At 38.3% G+C, this 18,912-nt stretch overlaps 1 protein-coding gene across 1 annotated transcript in view; it reads left to right on the top strand.

Annotated features, from left to right (window-relative positions):
- Positions 1-18,912, top strand: part of CNTNAP2 (contactin associated protein 2) — a 1,195,621-nt gene that overhangs the window by 362,819 nt on the left and 813,890 nt on the right. Inside the window, exon 2 of the mRNA XM_064443813.1 lies at positions 11,490-11,600. Coding sequence (XP_064299883.1) covers positions 11,490-11,600 — 111 coding nt within the window. The remainder of the gene's footprint in view (positions 1-11,489; positions 11,601-18,912) is intronic.

Genomic DNA, 18,912 nt, shown 5'->3' with positions numbered 1-18,912 from the left:
AACTTTTAAGACAATGAATTGCATTACTATTCTTTTTAGTGACTCTTTCTAAATCAAAAGTTTCTGATGAGAAAAAAAGGAAATGTGAAAAAGGAGATGGCTCTTGGGCCTTCCTTTTACATACCATTTGCTGTTATTTAAAAACTAGGAAAAAAAAAAAAGGCTGTGGGCAATCTTATTTGCGGCCTTCCAGTTCTTAAAAGGGAGACTATAAGAAGGATGGGAGCAATCTCTTTAGCAAGGCCTGTTGTGACAGGACAAGGGTTTTTAAGCTAAAGGAGGTAGATTTAGACTGGCTATAAGGAAAAAATTTTTTAGGATGAAGGTAGTGAAGCAGTGGAATGGGTTGCCCAGAGAGGTAGTAGATGCCCCATCCCTAGAGACATTCAAGGACAGGTTGGACGGGGCTCTGATCTAGTTGAAGATGTCTCTGCTCACTGCAGGTGGGTTGGACTAGATGACCTCTAAAGGTCCCTTCCCACCTAAACCATTCTATGATTCTTCAAGGATATAGTCATAAAACAAATGCTTCCTTCTCTGTCAGTTCCCTGCTCTGACCGTGAGATTCTGTTTTGCAAAGCTCACGTGGTCCATTGTTGTTACTGAGTTAAAAATTTCATTTTCTGCAGGATATCAACCCCCTGCTTGATTAAGCCCTTTTAAACTGATTTAGATCCCCATTAGGTTCAGAACTGGGTTTCCTACTTGGCGTTTTCATCTTCTGCTCTGTTTCTAACAGAAGCTTTTCTCGTTTCATCACAGTAATGCACCAGACAAGCATGAGTAAGGCATAAGCTGTTTTACTGTGGAAGGCAAAACTGATTTGTTTGAGGAAGCATAGTTCCTTCCTAAAGCAGGTGAATTTTGCCTGGGGCAATGCAAATACTGAATGTAGGAGTAGTGTAGCACCATCCTTCCATCCTTTCTTTTCAGTCTCTGCTAGTATGGCAGAACCATGAAGATCTGAATCGGCAACACTGATCAACCCAGACAGTCAATGTCCTTTGACTTGCACCTTATAGTCTGGTCAGAAATGATTTTTCAGTTAAGTGGCTCTTTGGAAATATTGATACAGTCTGTTAAAACACCAGCTAAAATCTCTTTCCAGGAAATTTGTTTTATCCATTCAGTGAAATCAATGTATTATGACAATTTAATTTATATGGTCACTTGATACTTCTTTGGAAACATGGGAAAGAGCACTCTATAACAAAAGAGTTTGCAAAATGCAATCAGAGCTAATCCTCCCATGCTTCAGTGATAGGAATTGAGAAAGCACTCCTTTTGTACTTAGATGGAGGGGGAAAAAAGCTTCAAGTAGAAGAGGAAGGAAACCAAGGTTAGACTTCATTTGTCTTTTCCTGTCAGGAAAAACAATAATCTGTCAGTATAATACAGTTTAATTCATAGATCATGCACCTTTTAGTTTTTGCTTCTATCATTACTTCTAACAATAGGCAACTGATAAACAGCCAACTAATAGCTTCTGCTATAAATATGACACATCTGTTCTCTCCAAAGGGGAGTGAAAATAAACAACAATGCACAGATATGGAATTAATAATGTATTTGGAAAAAAGCCCCTGAGTTTAAGCTTAAGTGATGTTTATTTTCTGCTGTGCAAGTTGGGAAACAATTCTCTGCTGCATTTTGCATACCCTGTTTATTTCTTTTTGTTTTTCTCATCTAACAAAATGTGGAAAGTGCTTTACATGCTTCATAGTATTAAATATTTTGTCTGTCTGGTAGGAGCAGAGTTTCCTCCCTAGCCATTATAGGAAAAGGATAGTTTTCTAGTATAAAAGGCATTCAGACAGGAATCTGCAGCTTTTGCTCCCAGTTAACTTTGTTATGAGACTTCTGCTGAGCACCTTAACCAATCTGTAAGTAGGCAGATAAAAATATTTTATTACCTCTTATGAGGTTAACTTCCCTCATTTTGTGACATGAGTTGATATCCATAGTGGTAGGTTCTATACATCAAGTTTAAAATATCTTTATTCTGTATCTGTGCTATATTATTTTGTGAGTTGATATTTGGCTTTCTGTGCGCATGCTTTTATATTCAAGTGCCTAGCAATTTTAAGGTCCCTTACTGGCTGTTTTGATCTTGCTTAAATTAGGGTAAACCTGGAGTAACAGCTCTGAATTCAGAATATTTATATTGATATAAAACTGCTAAAAGTAAAGGGACCATTAAAATAAGTATGTTTTGTGAGGAAAAATTACTTTTTTTGTTGTTCTCAGTAAAGATAAAAGCTTAATTTTAGAGATTGAAACCTGCTAAAGCAATTTTGAAAAGTTGACCGGTAGAAATGTTATTCAGAATACTGGTTATCATGTATTATTGTCTTATCCCTGTGTCCTGAAAAACAAACAAATCAAGCCAACAAAACCCACAAAAAAACCCCACACCAAACAAACAAAAGATACTTGTTGATATAAAGTTGACTGAGGAAAAACATAAGCTAGGTTGTTGGCAAATGTATTTTAAGCTAAATGAGACTTTAGAGGATAAAATGTGAAGATTTTCAGTGTTCTTTTCTCTCCTCCAGCCTTGTGGGTTCCTCTGCCCTCTACTCTAAACCTTTTTATGTGACATGACTCCAGGCTTCTCTGTACTTTAATTCAGATAGGTACCAGTCTGTGAAAAATCATACCTACCTGCAAAGAAACTTCAGGAGTTTCATTCGCTGTAACATCTTCCAAAACATTCCGATATTTCCAGTAGTGAAAATGTGAAGAAGTATATATACATGTCAGAAGGTTAAAAACTGAAGAGGCATCTGAGGATTGGATGTGCAGAACTATGAAAATATTTCTGAATTTTACTTTGCATAGAGTAGACAGCACATAAGTAATAATGGACTAAAGACAGCTAATGAAATCCCAAGCGTACAACCAGACTGACTGACTTCTGACCATTTGAGATGCAACTGACCTGATTTTTTAAAAAAACTGAGCAAATAAGATGGCAGGTTTCTCTTACAACTTTTCCATTTGCATAGGGTGCAAAGCAGTGTATAAATGTGTTCATCAAAGACACAGTAGTGCGATGGCATGAACATTTGCCAAATTATCAGTTGGCTGTGGAATCCTCTGCAGACTCTGAAATACACCTAAAGCAGTCCAGATGTGGTTTTGTTTTAAAGTGGTGTAAAAACTTCCTCTGTCCACTCTTTTCCAGTAAAAAACAAAACCAAACAAATGAACAAAAGAACAAAAAACCACCCACAAAACCAACAACACAGCCTAAAACCAACCAACCAACCAAAACCCTGCAAAAACCTTACTGTAGATATAGGTGAGACAATAGAAAGAATGAATTTTTTTAATCAACCCAAATTGAATGCTACTAAATAATAAAATAAGGCATTAGTTTAACTCTAAGGACCTGTGTTCATTCAAATTGTAAAATATTGTAGGAAAAACACATTTCTGTAAATTCTGAATTTAAAATATTGTCACTTTCCTGAAAAATTGGAAGTGCACAAATCTTGGGTAGAGTTTTCTATTTTTCTTTGTGAAATGTTGACATTTTTATAAACTTTAATTTCAAGAGGTTGCTTTCTACACCTTTATACTTGTAGTGATTCCAAACTGAATAATAAAATTTAAACATAAATCCTAATATTTCTGGTTAAATTGTAAATTACAGTAATGATGTTCACTGTAACTCTTTCATCATTTTCACAAGTTAAAAACAGAATTATGGAGAGTACTGTGCAACATGTTTTATGTCATTTGATGAAAGGCAGTGCAGCCAGAAATGTCTGATAATAGTCATATAATATATTGCACATTTGTGCTATTGTTATGATATTACCCTTTCCAGTACTTCCCAGGTATGCTTACAAATGTTTATTAATAAAACCTCAAAACAATAAGGTTTTCTTATTTATTAGTAACCTGGTCTTTGTATGGAATAGGGTGCTGATTTAAAGGAATCAAAACATGTAGCTGTACCATGACTTTTGGGATGAATAAGGCTTTGGCTACTCTGAAAGCTAGTCAATAGCTATCAGAAACAAAGCTTAGGTAAAAAGATACTTTGGAAAATCTTGAAAAGCAGTGTCTTTGGGCACTGAAATGCATTTTAAGAAATGTGGCTCTGGTGGTGCATCCAGGGTTGCCCAAAGACTAATTCCTGAATCAGAATCAGAACAAAGAAACAGGCCTGACTGCCTGCGCTCTGCTGTAACCACCATGAAAATCATTACCTGAGACTTGTTCCTTTCCTTAGAGATATCTGCAGAAAGGCTTGAAATAAACCTCAGAATGACTAACCTTGAATAGTAAAGGTTGTGTGGAGACCACTAAATTAATGTAATTTATGGCTTCACCTTGGAGGGGAAAAGTAGCTGCTGAGTTTTCATCCTTTTCAGCAGCAAGCCACCCTTTTGAGCAACAATGTGTTATCTCTATTGATGGTAACAACTTGAAGTGGAATATGAAACATCCCAGGCGATCAATATGAGCTGCTCTAATCTTTTAGATTACAGCTGAGCTCCAGAGATACTTACAGAAAAGCTTCAGTTACACTTGGACTCATTTGCTCATGAAGCTGAATGTGAACTTGGCTCCTTAGCAGTCTGTCAAGACTGTCCTGTGAAATGTCAGTCACAGGGACATCTGCAACATTGAAAGATCACTATACTCACAAGAGCACAGTGAGAAATAACAGATCAAAGCAACAGAGGTCAGTATAAATAGCAAACAAGAAGCCAAATGAGGCTTATGTAAGAGCAGCGTAGTCTTTCTGACACGCAAACGGGAATGGTAGCTGGGAAAGTAACTGCTGTGTGTGTGTGTAGCATTACCCTGCTTGCACCCGTGGAGTGTGGACAGCTCTATTGTGGCTTAAGGTGTTTAAAAAGTGGGTTGGTTTTTGTTACCTTTCTAATGTAAGCACAGTACAAAAGAAGTTCCACTTGGGACAGTAGGTGAGACAGAAGAGACTAAAAAATGAAGCTTCCACTCTACAAATTATCTTCCCTATCTAGTTGATAAAGCAGTCCAAGAAACTTGCTGGGAGTAAAGCTAGCTTTTTATCTTGAAAGAAAAAAAAAGATGTAGCAGTATATGGTGGATTTTTAAAAATTATCTCCCACAGTCAAGAAAAACACAACAGACATGCATAAGGCAAGAGGAATGTTGAATGACCCCAAATGTACCAAAGGCCGTTAAGATTGCAAATACACCTGACAGGCAATTATTTCCTTTCTATATAGGAGAAGGTCTTCATTGATAAGCTCTTTACTGATTTCTTGCTGACTTAAGAACTTGGAGCATGAGGTGCACCCTGCCTGGCATTTGCCAGCTGTTACCATCAGTATTTATTATTTTTATTAGTGGCCTTTTTGATGACTAAGGAAGGGGCTTCTTCAGCAGTGTTCCTGTCACACATGATGAGAGGTTTGGCTACAGATTTATCACAGTGAGCAACAGGCTTCTGACACAGGGCCAAGGTTGCTTTTCTTGTCATTGAAATTAAACCTGTGATAGGCTGTCCTCAGTAACACCTGCTTGTAAGTTTGTTTGTTTGGGTTTTTTAAGGGGTTACCATTGTCCATGAACTGCTTTGTAGCATCTCCTGCTTTTTGCTTAGCATCGCTTTAAAAGTTCATTTGAAACAGTGCATAAAATGTTCTATGTTATAGCTGCTTATGCTTATTTATTCCAACTCTTTGTGGGGGAAGAGTCTTCTGAATTAAACACGGTGGATTCTAGCATTCCTTTCAGATTATAAAACCTGCCTATGCGATATGAAAAGTAAGGCTGTCTCAGCATACTAATACACTGCAATCTAAAACAGCCGCATTAATATTCCTATTGGTTGTCATTGGAGATATGCCAATTCCCATACGTATTTATTCACATTCCAGAGTGCCCTTGCAATCTCACGACTGCTTTTCACAAGTGCATGGTGACTTATTTTTTCTCCTCAGAGCTACAGAGAAATCACTCTACATAATCAAACTGGAGGAGAAAAATATGTTTAGTATAACTAGCATTTAGCACACAGTGCAAATTAAACCCAGGTGATATGATTCTCTCCCTTGCCTTCCCAGCATTTACATGAAAATTCTTATTTTAAAACAGGTGTCTTTCGCATTACAAGTAAAGATGAAAATTTGCTTAAAATTTTTTTTCCTACCATTTGACAGGCATTTTTGTATAAATAATGAGTTGGATATACTGGTAATAGTTAAGATTTTGGGGTTTGTATTGTAAATGTTCTGTTCACACAGTGAAAATGTTGTATAAAAGAGAAATATTTGACCTTTTTTTGTCAGAAAGCTTTCTGTATTTCTTGGCTGAGATTTTTTTTTTAATACTTCAGACTGACTCGTCTGTTTCATATTCTGCTACCGATTAATTGTGGCTATTCTGGATTCAGAACGCAATATCAATATGGTAGTCATTTGCCTTTTTGCATCTAAATTGATCAGCTTTTGAATTCTTCATTTCTGACATACAGATATGGGGCTTTTTTAAGTAAAGCTTTAATTGTCAGCATTTTTATGTCTCAGAGCAAAGTTATGATAATGGATTATAATTTGATAGGAGGTCTTGACTAAAGATTTTGAAGAAGCAGGGGTGAATTTGTGGATTTTGGGTTTGGTATTTTTTTAAAAGATTAATCCTCAGTGCACCCTGGACCATAATAATGGAAAAGCCTTTGTTCTTCAAAAGCATTCTCAGTAAGTCACGTACTTCTGATGAGTGCTATTTATCAGTATCCAATATTTTTCTTTATTAGAAGCACTGTACACTTCTTAGCTCTCTTTTTACTTTGCTGACACAGAATTCTTTGCATGAGCTTCTGAGTTCCTCCAGTGCAGCTTCAAATTATTAATAAACACCACCTGTGACTATAAGTGTTTACTGTTCCCATTTCTTAACATTTCTAAATGTCTAGTTGTTTGTACGCATTCTAACCTACTGCTAGATTCAAATGTCAAGAAGATACAGATGAACTGCAGATTGTCTTTTTCATCTACTCTGACTGCTTTGATAAGATATGTCAGCAACTTTACAGGTGACCTGTTTATTGATCAGGATGCTAAGCATTTGAACAGACTTCTGTGAAGTGAAGCACTGAGTTTTTTTACTCTGCTTTGCCCACCGAAAATCATTGAAGTCACTGGCATAGTGAGGATTAAGCTTTAAAAACTTCTGGGGTTGACAGATCAAGAGTTTTTGTGTGTACAGCCTGCTTTGTGCTACAGTCAAGTCTTGTCCCTTCAAATAAGTCTGGTCCCTGTTCCCCAAAAAGCTCATGAACTAAATAAGTGGGAATTAAAGCAGTTGCAGGCAATGTAGAAGACAGACCTCTTTTAGTCTATCCAGCATGATGGGTAGATCGTACAAATAAACTATAAACTATAAATAGACTGTAAAGCAGGCAAAGACAGTTATCCTTTCCTGGTTTTGTTGAGTGCAATACCAGAACGAATGAGAAGCTGCACTTGGTAGGACAAAAGATCCATCTCACCCCGTATCTGGTTTCCAATAGCCAGGTGCCTGAGAAAACGTGTAAGAACAGACCAAGTGCATAGCAGTTCTTCCCTTTCCTAGTCTTTAGGTCTTGAGGAATTTGAAGCTTGTGGATTGAAGAGGTTTTGCATTTGTATTTAATGACTTTAGGTAACCTTTCTTCCATTGATCCAATTATTTGAATCTCAAGGAACTTGTTTGTCATTGACATATACCACAATTTCTCTCTGAATAGGGAAGTCAGAGCAGCAAATGTCATCATACCAGTGACAAAGTTATCAGTTCTTTCTATCTGAAAAGAATGGAGTGGTGTGTAAGCTGGTTTTGCTTCAGGAAGCTAGCACTTAAATGGACCTAAGCTGCCTTGGATGTTAATACATCACTGAGATAAATGGTATGGAGGGCAGTTTATTTCTTTGCTGCTACAATGCTGGCAGGAGAGTGTGCTCTGTAATTGATTAACAGGGCACAGTACATTGACTTATATGGGGAAAGCTATTATATCTCAGTAACAGGAAGGTGTATATGATTCTGATTTTAGTAAGTAAAAAATTGGATTCTGCAGGAAATAACTAAAACTGCTGAAAGAACCAAAGGTTTCCAGTGATTTTTTTTTTCCTCTTAAATCTGTGCTATAACAGCATTTCATGTTATGAAGGAAGTTTAAATAGTGCAATATATTTAGTGGAACTTTCCTACATGGCTAGAAATACTAGCTTATGTAAGCAGTCTTTTAACTTTAGTTCTGTTGGACCTAAAGTCATGATTTATTGATGAGATTTAATAACTTTTTAAAAAATCTATTCATTTGAGGTATAATCCTTCTCTATATTTCATACACATTTATGGTGAATTGCCTATATTTTGAAGTCAAATGAGTGGATAGGTTGGGGGTGTGTGTGTGTTTGTTTATTTGAACAATGAGAAAGAGTTATTTTTTGTTTTGTTCTTTAGTGTATTAGTTGGTATCCCAAAACAGGTGTAGGAAGCGAATGCAGTTCTATACAATAGTGAAGGAAAACTGTATCGACTCTGCTTGTTACCCCACCCCACCCCAATATTCATGGTTCCAACCAAACTAAGAAAGCAGAGGTCCAGACTCAGTACTTCAGAAGCACATATATGCCAAATGAAGCACATTCATGACTGTAAAAATTATGACTGCAGTGGCAAATACAGTGATAGTCCCTGTGGGAATTTATTTTTATTTTTTGAGTCTTAATCTTTTGAATGTGAAAGGATGGATTAGTGAAGCAGAGAGACAAGGCAGGCCATAAAGGGGGATGATGATTTAAGAGCTAGTACTCTTTCCAAACAAGTTTTTTCCATATTTCCTTTTGCATAGCTTCATCAATAGTAGTACCAATATAGTAGCTGTAAAAATAAAAGGAGATTTTCTCAGTTGCTACTGGAATCAGTAAAATAATAGAAGTTCCAATGAGCTTCTACGATTTAGAGAGGTTTTTTTCAGCTGTTATATTGCTTCTGTACACATTGCCTGAAATCCAGATTAATATTTTTTTTCAGAAATTAAGGTTTTGCTCACATTTTATCCCTTTAAAAAATGTTTTGTTGTGATTTAGGATAGCTCTTTTCACAAGTTTGGTTGTTTGGGTTTTTTTTTGATATTGTGACCAATACCCTCCCATTGTATTCATTAACCAATCAAATTGCATAAGTAGCAAAAATTTTTGTAGAAATCTTTCTGCTCATACTATTCTTCCATAAAGTTGCAGGTTTTTCTTCCCTTCCCCCGCCCAGTATGAAAGTATGGGTGGAGGAAAATTGTATAAACCTAACTATTTGCATTAAAAAGTATACTAAAAAAACCCACGGAACTGAGCAAAGCTTCAACCTTAGCTCTCATTACTGAGAATATGAGATAAGATAAGCATAGGAAAATGCTATAAAGATACTTTCTTACGTATTTTTCAAATATTTCTGGTTGTGTTGTTCTGCTTTTAAATACTTCATTCAATTTTACCTGGACAGCAGAATTAAATGACAAATTACTTCAAATCTCTAGCTAGGTAAGACTAATAATGAAGTGGCAGTGACAGCAGTTTGCTAGCAGTCTTTAAGGTAACCTACTTTTATGAACTACCAGAAATACACTATAGATCAAGAAATACATGGGAAAAACTTTGTCAGGTGACTCTGTCATTCTTTGATTAGGACATTTAGGGCAAAATTTGTAATGAGTACTTAAGTCTGCTGCTTACTTCTATTCTTAACCTTGTCCTACTTTGACTGAAATAATAGCAGCCTGGCGCCCAGGATCTTAAAATGTAGGCCCTTGCTCCATGCCGTACCCCTGCTGCCAGGGAGAGGTCCTGTGCGCCCCTGGTGTGCTGCTTGGGTGGTGTGATGGGAGCACAAGGCACTGCGCCCACCAGGCTGCAGGCTTCTGACCAAACATGCCAGGTGGCTGCAGCCAAAGCAGCGGGAGGAGGGAGGACGGGAATCGATCCTTCTGTTTTGTGGTATAAACAGTAATGCTTAAAAGCATTTATCTTCCCTTGTCAAAATTCCATCATTAAATAGTGTGGTAGTGAGCTTCAAAGTTATTGGAATTGTCCTTTAATTCAGTGCAAAACAACAGTTCTTTACTCTTGCATGTGCTTTTATGCTGGTATGAATTTTGTTTTCTCCCTTAACAATCTCTTGGAGATTTGCGAAGGAATATTATTTATTTTGTTAAATGTCTAAGTACTGATTAAAGAATGAATGTTCTGTATTTCTGTGCTTTAGTTTCTATTGCTGTGAAAGTAATTTTATTTTTCATTACGTGAGACTGGAAATTTTAGGAGACCTGCATTATTAATTACTTGGTTTGCTCACAGTCCTTTTTCCCCTTAAAGTTCCTCTTTTGAGGGTAGGATTAATTCAGTCTCTATGTGTGATCCAGTCCAACCAAATCACTGTTTTCTAACTGTACCAAAACTTCACGGTGTGGCTGAGTGTTAAATATGCTGCCTACCAGGGATAGTCTAATGCTTTCTAGATATGTAAATAGAGGGTGTTTCCACTTACAGCAGAACCTGTGTTGCAGTGTGTGTGTATAAAAGATTAGTCAAGCTGACTGCTGTAGGTAACGTGTTTTTAAGGTTGTACCTGAAATGTAAACGTATAATTTAACCTACATATTGCACCCATATTTTGAAATAACTGAAGAAAAACTAGAACAAAGGGCAGTACATTAACTATGTAAGTGTTTGAAAAATCAAAAGCCAGTTATCTTCATTCTAATTTACATAAATTCATACAACATCAGAAGATTTGTTTTAAACCTTTTTCTTCATTAGAAAGGCAAAAGTTATAATTTTGTTTTTCTTCTATCTTAGATGCTAATACCAAGCTAATCTTCTTTCTGCTGAGTAAAATAGAAGTGAAGTGCTCAAATGGATTATAGAGATTATATTTTAAAAAAACCTATTCGGTTATTTTTTTAGTAAATCGGTAATATGTGGTAATTCATAGGCATTTATTAATGTACCCTAACATATTTTCTTTTTTAAAATATCAGGTTATCAGCACTTCTATTTCAGAACTGAAAGTTTATATCTTATCTACTTGTTACAAAGCGTTCATCATAATACTTTTCTTTAGCACTGTGTTTTCATGTCACCAGAAACATTCCAGATATATCAGGGCAGGCTTCTTTGTTCTTTTGTAGTATCCCTAGGGAGAGTGGTAGCCCATGGTTAGGCATTACCATTACGTAAATTTGCCCTTTGTTGAAGTCTTTATTTTCTCATGTGAAGATGTGTGTGTCTGTCTGTTTGTGGGTTTTGGGGTGGGTTTTTTGTTTGTTTTTGTTTGAGGTTTTTTTTTTTAACTGAGATGATGGGATGTAGCCATGTGCATTCCATGTTTAAGAAACAATAACAAGGCTATCTTATTACTCTAAAGAAAAATAAAGGGCACATTACCACTTAATATGTATGAATAATTAATAGCATAACATGAATCTGTTTTATGTATTTCAGAAAAGTGTGATGAACCTCTGGTCTCAGCATTACCCCACTCCTCCTTCAGCAGTTCATCATCTATGACAAGCAGCTATGTGCCAGGGTATGCCAAGTTAAACAAGAGAGGAGGTAAGGGGTGCTCTCTACCTTAACCGCTAGCTATTTAAAGAAAAAACGATGAAAGTTTTTTTTATAATATTAAAATACTTTCTATGTAAACTATTATTGCTTACATTTGTTTTAACAAAGTTTTAGCTGGTTTTGTAAACGGAATTAATTTCTAGTTTGTATTATGTGACAGTAATGGCACTCCATGGTACCGCAGAGAGAAATACATTACTAATGACATGTAGCAGCATGGACCAAATGCCTAATGTTGATGAAGTCATATGGTACACTTGTATAATTGACTTCAGTTTAAAGGGCATACCTGTGTTCATCGGGTAAATGAAGATTTGCAAGGTCATGGCTATTGGAGCAAAACTAAACAGCTTTGATATGCTTTGTTGATTTAACTTGTTTCCCACCTTAGAAATGACTGCTGTCATTCTTTTTTTTTTTTTCAAGCACCACAGGAACTTTGCCTTTTGCATGTATTTCTGTAAAGCGATTAAGTGTTGTTCAGAAGTAACAAAGCCATGTCAATTTTGGTGGAGGGAACAATATGTGCATAGGTTTGATGGTCTACCTGCTCTAATTTTATCCCTAGGGCTAGGCAAATTTATTTCACAGCCTGAACACAAGTCTTTACCTTCACCCATAGGAATTTTCATAGCTTTCCTTGATATTTCTAGATGTCTGTGTATGTATGTCGTCATTTAGCCCCAGCCAGCAACTAAGCACCACAGAGCCGCTCGCTCACTCCCCCCGGGTGGGATGGGGGAGAGAATCAGAAGGGTAAAAGTGTGAAAACTCTTGGGTTAAGATAAAGATAGTTTAATAGGTGAAGCAAAACAGTAATAGTAATAACAACAATAATTATATAATAAAATGGAAAAGCAAAAGCCGTGCATGCTAGCAAAACAAAACAAGGAATTCATTCATGGCTTCCCATGGGCAGGCAGCTGTTCAGCCACCTCCAGGAAAGCAGGGTATCATCAAGAATAAGGTTTACTTAGGAAGACAAATGTCCCCCCTTCCTTCTTCTTCCCCCAGCTTAATATACTGAGCATGACGTCATATGATATGGAATATCTGTTTGGCCAGTCTGGATCAGCTGTCCTGGCTGTGTCCCCTCCCCTCCCAGCTTCTTGTGCCCCTGGCAGAGCATAGGAAGCTGGAAAAGTCCTTGACTAGTATAGGCACTGCTTAGCAACACTTAGCTGCTACTTAACAACAACAAAAACATCAATGTGCCATCAATACTATTCTCATACCAAATCCAAAACACTCAGCCACAGTGAAGAAAATTAACTCTATCTCAGCCAAAACCAGGACAATATACCGTTTTGATATCGATCTCTAAAATAATTTCACAGGAATGATACATTTAAACAAGAAACTTTAGATTAACAGAAAATTAGTATTCTGAATACTGTTTATTTTATTATTTTCTAAATAGTAGCAATCTGAAAATCCTACAATCAAAAATTTCACAGATTCTTGTGAATCAATACCAAAATTTTATCTTGCTCCCAAAACACATGTCAAGGGTGGAATGAAATGCCTTAATTAATTTAGAATTTAGAAATACTTTCACTGTAGGGATTGATAGACTTAGAGATGTTGTGACTAAAACTTGTTGCTTTGGGGGAGTCAGAAAGGCTTCGAGACAAGAAGCGCCTAAACTAAATTTACAACGCAGATGTACCGAACCACAAAGAAGAGGACACTGCAGAACTACCACACTCTGGTCTGGGAAGCACCTCATGATCTGTGAGGTTCCACTCACAAGCACCCAGGACAAACACGTAGTAGCCTCATTGTTGTAAGGCGCCTCAGGAAAGAATGCAGTCCAGGACATAATCCTTTGCAAGCCTGATGGGGAACATCCTGGAGGGATGCAAACAACCTAGCAGCAGGCGCCAGTCCAAACCAACACAAAAGGAACTAAGGACATCTCCATCTAGGTAAGAGTCAGAACCACAGCTGAAACCAACACACCTTGCAACACACTGATGAGATTACTCCATGGGCCAACTCATGGCCATATGTGGAAGAAGGGACTGAAAATGCATGGGTAATTAAGATGCAAGCATTGCAATTAGTTCCAGGAAATCTAATGCATATGTATATAACTGAGCAATATAAGCTTTGTCCCTCCTGACTTGCAGGAGGCGCTTTAGGAGGAGTGATACCCTGTGCATCCAGAGCTGCAGTAAAGAATACCTGCTTAATAGTCGTTCAGACTATTGAGTCCTGATTTAAGCTTTTCACGGCATCAGGATGAAGAAGAGAGAGCAAGTGACTATAGTGGCTCAATCTTCTACATCCGGAAGATGTATAATAATGGGAAAACGCCAGACTTGTAGAAGGTTGTCTTATTTGCACTGCAGCTTTATCTTTCCTGCTCCTCCAGCAGTTATGTTGCTCTTGCCTTGATACCCTATTCTGCCTCCTAAGAAACCAAAAAACACTGAAGCAAAAGTGACAATCTTTTGTCTTGGGTGTTTGTAAACAAAATCTTAAATACTATGAAGTAGTGGAGCACTTTTGAGGATAAAAGCAGAATTTGTCGCATCTAAATTATAGCCTAGGCTTCACCAATTTTTATACTACTGTTTGTGCAAGGTCCAAGCAAAAAAACCCCCACCTTCAGAGCAAAGTCATGAATTTACTGTCAGCCTAATTGTAATATTAATCAAAGAATAATTATTGGCCTAGCTATTACTCCAAAACCAGAAAGAAATAAAGAAAACAGGAAATACTGTTAGGGAGAAAAGTCTCAATAATAAAACAGGCTATATAAGCATACTTCCTTGTGTCTGTCCCTTTCCCTGGTGTTACGCTCCCAACGTCACAGCTTCTCCAAGTCTTATGGTGGATGGCTCTAGCCAATGGTGCATTGTCAATATCTGAGGCTCTTTACTGGGAGGAGGATTAAGTTGGATGACTTGAGTCCTGCTGGTCAATCTAACCGGGAGGAGGAGGCATATGGATGAGTCAAGACCTGCTAGTCAAACTAAAGGGCAAGAAGGAAATGCACAAACAGTGGAAGCAAGGACAGGTATCCTGGGAAGAGTATAGGGATGTGTCCCATTTGTGTAGCGATGGGATCAGGAAAGCGAAGGTGAGGCTGGAGCTGAACGTGGCAAGAGACATTAAAATGATAACGGCTGGTATGACAGTCAGAAAACGGAAGTCATAAGAAAGTGTACCCTCTGGATGAACATGACTGACAAACTGGTACAACAGATGAGCAGAAGGCTCAGGTACTCAACAACTGTTTTGCCCCATTCTTCAGTGGCAATCTCTCTTCCCACACCTCTCAAATGGATGGACCTCAAGGCAGGGACTGGCAGAGTACATTCCCTCCCACTGTGAGAGGAGATAAGGTTTGTCACCACCTAAGGAACCTGAACATATATGAGCGTATGGGACCTGAAGAGATGGAGACAATTGGCTGATGTAGTTGCCAGGCCCGTCTCTATATTTGAAGAGTCATGGCAGTCAGGTGAAGTCCCTGGTGACTGGAAAAAGAGAAACATTGCATCCATTTTTAAAAAGGATATAAAGGAGTACCCTGGGAACTACTGATCTATCAGCCTCACCTCTGTGCCTGGGAAGATCATGGAACAGATCCTCCTAGAAGCTATGCTAAGGCACGTGGAGGACAGGAAGGTGATCCGAGGCAGCCAGCAGGGCTTCACTAAGGGCAAGTCCTGCCTGACCAACCTAGTGGCTTTCTGTGATGGAGCGACCACATCAGTGGACAAAGGAACAGCTATGGATGTCATCTATCTGGACTTCTCTAAGGCTTTTGACATGGTCCTCCACAGCATCCTTCTCTCTAAACTGGAGAGATATGGTTTTGATGGGTAGACTGTGGATAAGGAACTGTTTGGATGGTCACATCCAGAGGGTAGTGATCAATGGCTTGATGTCCAGATGGTGACCAGTGGTGTCCTTCAGGGGTCCGTACTGGGACTGGTACTATGTGATATCTTCATCAATGACATAGACAGTAGGATCAAGTGCACCCTCGGCAAGTTTGCAGATGACACCAAGCTGAGCGATGCAGTTGACACACCAGAGGGACGGGACGTCATCCAGAGAGACCTAGACAAGCTGCAGTGGTGGGTCTGTGAGAACCTCATGATGTTTAACAAGGCCAAGTGCAAGGTCCTGCACCTGGGTCAGGGCAACCCCCAATACCAATACAGGCTGGGGGATGAAGGGATTGAGAACAGCCCTGTGGAGAAGGACTTTGGGGTACTGGTGGACATGAGCCAACAATGTGCATTTGCAGCCCAGAAAGTCAGCCATATTCTGGACTGCATCAAAAGAAGGATGTTCAGCAGGTTGAGGGAGGTGATTCTGCCCCTCTGCTCTGGTGAGACTCCACCTGGAGTGCTGCATATAGCTCTGGGGTCCTCAGTACAGAAAAGACATGGACCTGTTGGAGTGGGTCCAGAGAAGGGCCACAAAAATGATCTGAGGGCTGGAGCACCTCTCCTATATGGAAAGGCTGAGAGAGAAGGTCTTGTTCAGTCTGGAGAAGTCTCCAGGGATACATTATTGTGGCCTTTCAATACTTAAAGGGAGCTAAGAAAGGTGGGGATGGACTTTTTAGTAGGACCTGTTGTGACAGGACAAGCAGTAATGGTTTTAAACTAGAAGAGGGTAGACTCAGACTAGATAAAAGGAAGATATTTTTTAAAATGAGGGTGGTGAAACACTGGCACACGTTACCCGGAGAGGTTGTTAAAGGTCAGGTTGGATGGGGCTCTGAAGGTGTTGAAGATGTCCCTGCTCGTTGCTGGGGATTGGACTAGACGACCTTTAAAGGTCCCTTCCTACCCAAACTATTCTATGATTCTATGTCAGTGACAACACTGGCATGGTAGGATCTGCCTGACGTTAATAGTTTGTGTTTTCAGGGATTGGGGTGAGGGGAACTGTATCAATTAATGGGGCCAAGCTGTAGCATGGGAGACCCTGGGGCAGGTGGTGCCCTCACCGCTGTCCACAAACAGGGTGAGCAGTGCTGGTGGCACCAGCAGGTTCTGCCAGTTGTCTGGAGTTCATCACACAGGAAGGGATGAGCCAGGTCTGATTTTGAGCCAGGTCTGATTTCAAGGCAGGAAGGAAAATCCATAAGTGGGGAAGAACACAGGATGGGGCTGGGCATGGATACCCCTATGATGTGGCTCAGGTAGATCCTGGCATTTGAAATGGGGCCCCCAGGCTCACAGGCAGGATGAGTGGGTCCCCTACTGGGTAGGGCTGTTGGTACCCTCAGGTCCCTGATATTGATCTTTGCTTATTAGCCTGCAACTCCATATGTCAGAATTCTCTGTATGTGTGTTTTACATGCGTAGGATTTTTATTCTGCTTTGATATTTTTCTCTTGTTTTTTGTTCTCTAAAATCAGTCTTAACTATCTCCCAAGGTTGCTTTCTTTAAATGACTAGTAACTGACCTGGTGAGTTTCTTAAAGCCCTGCTCCCTCTGGTACCACCCTGTGCCTGTACTTTCAATACCTCTGCTATCATCCCACGATTGTAGTTCTCTACACTACATTTTTATTCTACAGTCATAGTTTGTTATCTGCAGAGTATCTACTTCAGGTACAGAAATATATCAAAATTGTTATACTAATAGTCACTAACCTATGCAATCACAAAGCTAAGTTAAAGGTAAAACAGATTAGACTCTGTTACCTGGTTGTTAGAGAGTTGCTATTATAACTAAATGAGCTAAACTGAAGCTGAAGACTAGCTTAGAGAAAATAGTCTGACAAGCTCTAGTCCTGCAGCCGTGCAGAGTTGATGCAAAGCCTGTGGCCTGTCAGAAGCATTGGAAATTTCTTTGGTTTTAAGCCTGCAAACTAGTAGATAACATTGTTTATTGCTTCGCAAATTCAGAAGACTTCTGAATGAGAATAGATGCTGTTTTATGCTGGTTTCAGAATTTCCCTTCAGTGTTACCTGTATTTTGTTACATGCCTTTTAGTAATTGTTATTTTTTTCTGTTACGATATGTCTGAACATAGGTTTTGATAAGCTGTTGGGTCCCTTACTCTGTGTTTTCATTTGTTCATTGTCCAGATGAAAGATGTTAAGGAACAGTTCAATTCTAAAACTCTGCTTATCATTTAGGTTAAATTCTGCTGTATCTGATGACAGTTATCTTCATTTGCATTCTATTCTTTGTTCTAAAGTAATAATAAAAAAAAAGGTCACTAGAATCACTTCAATAAAATAAAGCTTTGTATCATTTGTATCAGCTTGGGTAGCAGGATCTTCAAGTTTCTTTTAGATGACTATTTCTCCTTTTAGTTCTATTGTAAGTGAAAGGCAAATTGAACATTTGTATTTTAATTTTTCCCTTTATATTTACCATCCCCTTTCTTAACCTTATAATCGCTACAGTACAGTTTCTTTTAATGACATTTTTTTAGCAATATGGATCTACAGTACAGTCATTAGTCAAACGCTTAAATTCCTCTATCAAAAGGTCTTTTGAAATTTAGTAGCATCTCTTTGCTTAAAAGCAACTTCTTTAGACTGTTGTCATCCATCTCTTAATACTAATGAAGCCTGGCATACGTACTTCTCAAAACTGAAGCTTCAATATGTACATTACCTGAATTTGCTTTACTATTTCTAGTGCCAGTAAAAGTACAACAGAGTTCAGGAATGTGTTTGACATGGGAACGCAGCCTTTGCTGTGTTTATGTTTCTGCTTCTACAAATGATGGAAAATAGCTCAGTTTTAATGCTGAGCTATTTTACAACATCATGGAATTACAGATATTGCTAATCAAGTCCGTAATAAGGGAATCCAATTTTTTCCTCTCCAAAGAGTCATTATCAGCTAATAGGTTCCCAAATCAAATGTGCTATTTAAACCACACAGTGCTCAAGTCATTAAATGGAAAGTACTCCCCCTCCTCTAGCCCCAGTCTCTTTACGTTAAGGAAATGTGCATTTGAAAATTCTAGTTTCCAACCCTTTTTTTTTTTTTTTTGCCATTTTCATGGCAGTTCACTCTAGACTGGCAAAACACTTTAGCAGAATAGAAAGTATATTCTTTTCTATTGATTAAGACACTGATTTACTAAAGAGTCACATCATGTTATTAAGAAGGTTGCAGTTGTGACTGTAGTTGTTGTGGTTCAGTTTCCTGCTATAAATGTTGCAATTGGAAGGATGCACATAAAAAGTTTAATATTTTTGCAGTTTTTAGGAGGCTTCAAAAGCAGAAACATCCATTAATTTATTCCTGATGTTTGATACTACTTTGTTGACAAATCACATAGCTAGTGATCTACACAAAC

Source organism: Phalacrocorax carbo, chromosome 2, assembly GCF_963921805.1.
Source record: "Phalacrocorax carbo chromosome 2, bPhaCar2.1, whole genome shotgun sequence".
Classification (NCBI taxonomy): Eukaryota; Metazoa; Chordata; class Aves; order Suliformes; family Phalacrocoracidae; genus Phalacrocorax; species Phalacrocorax carbo.
This window is presented reverse-complemented; position numbering and strand designations above follow the sequence as displayed.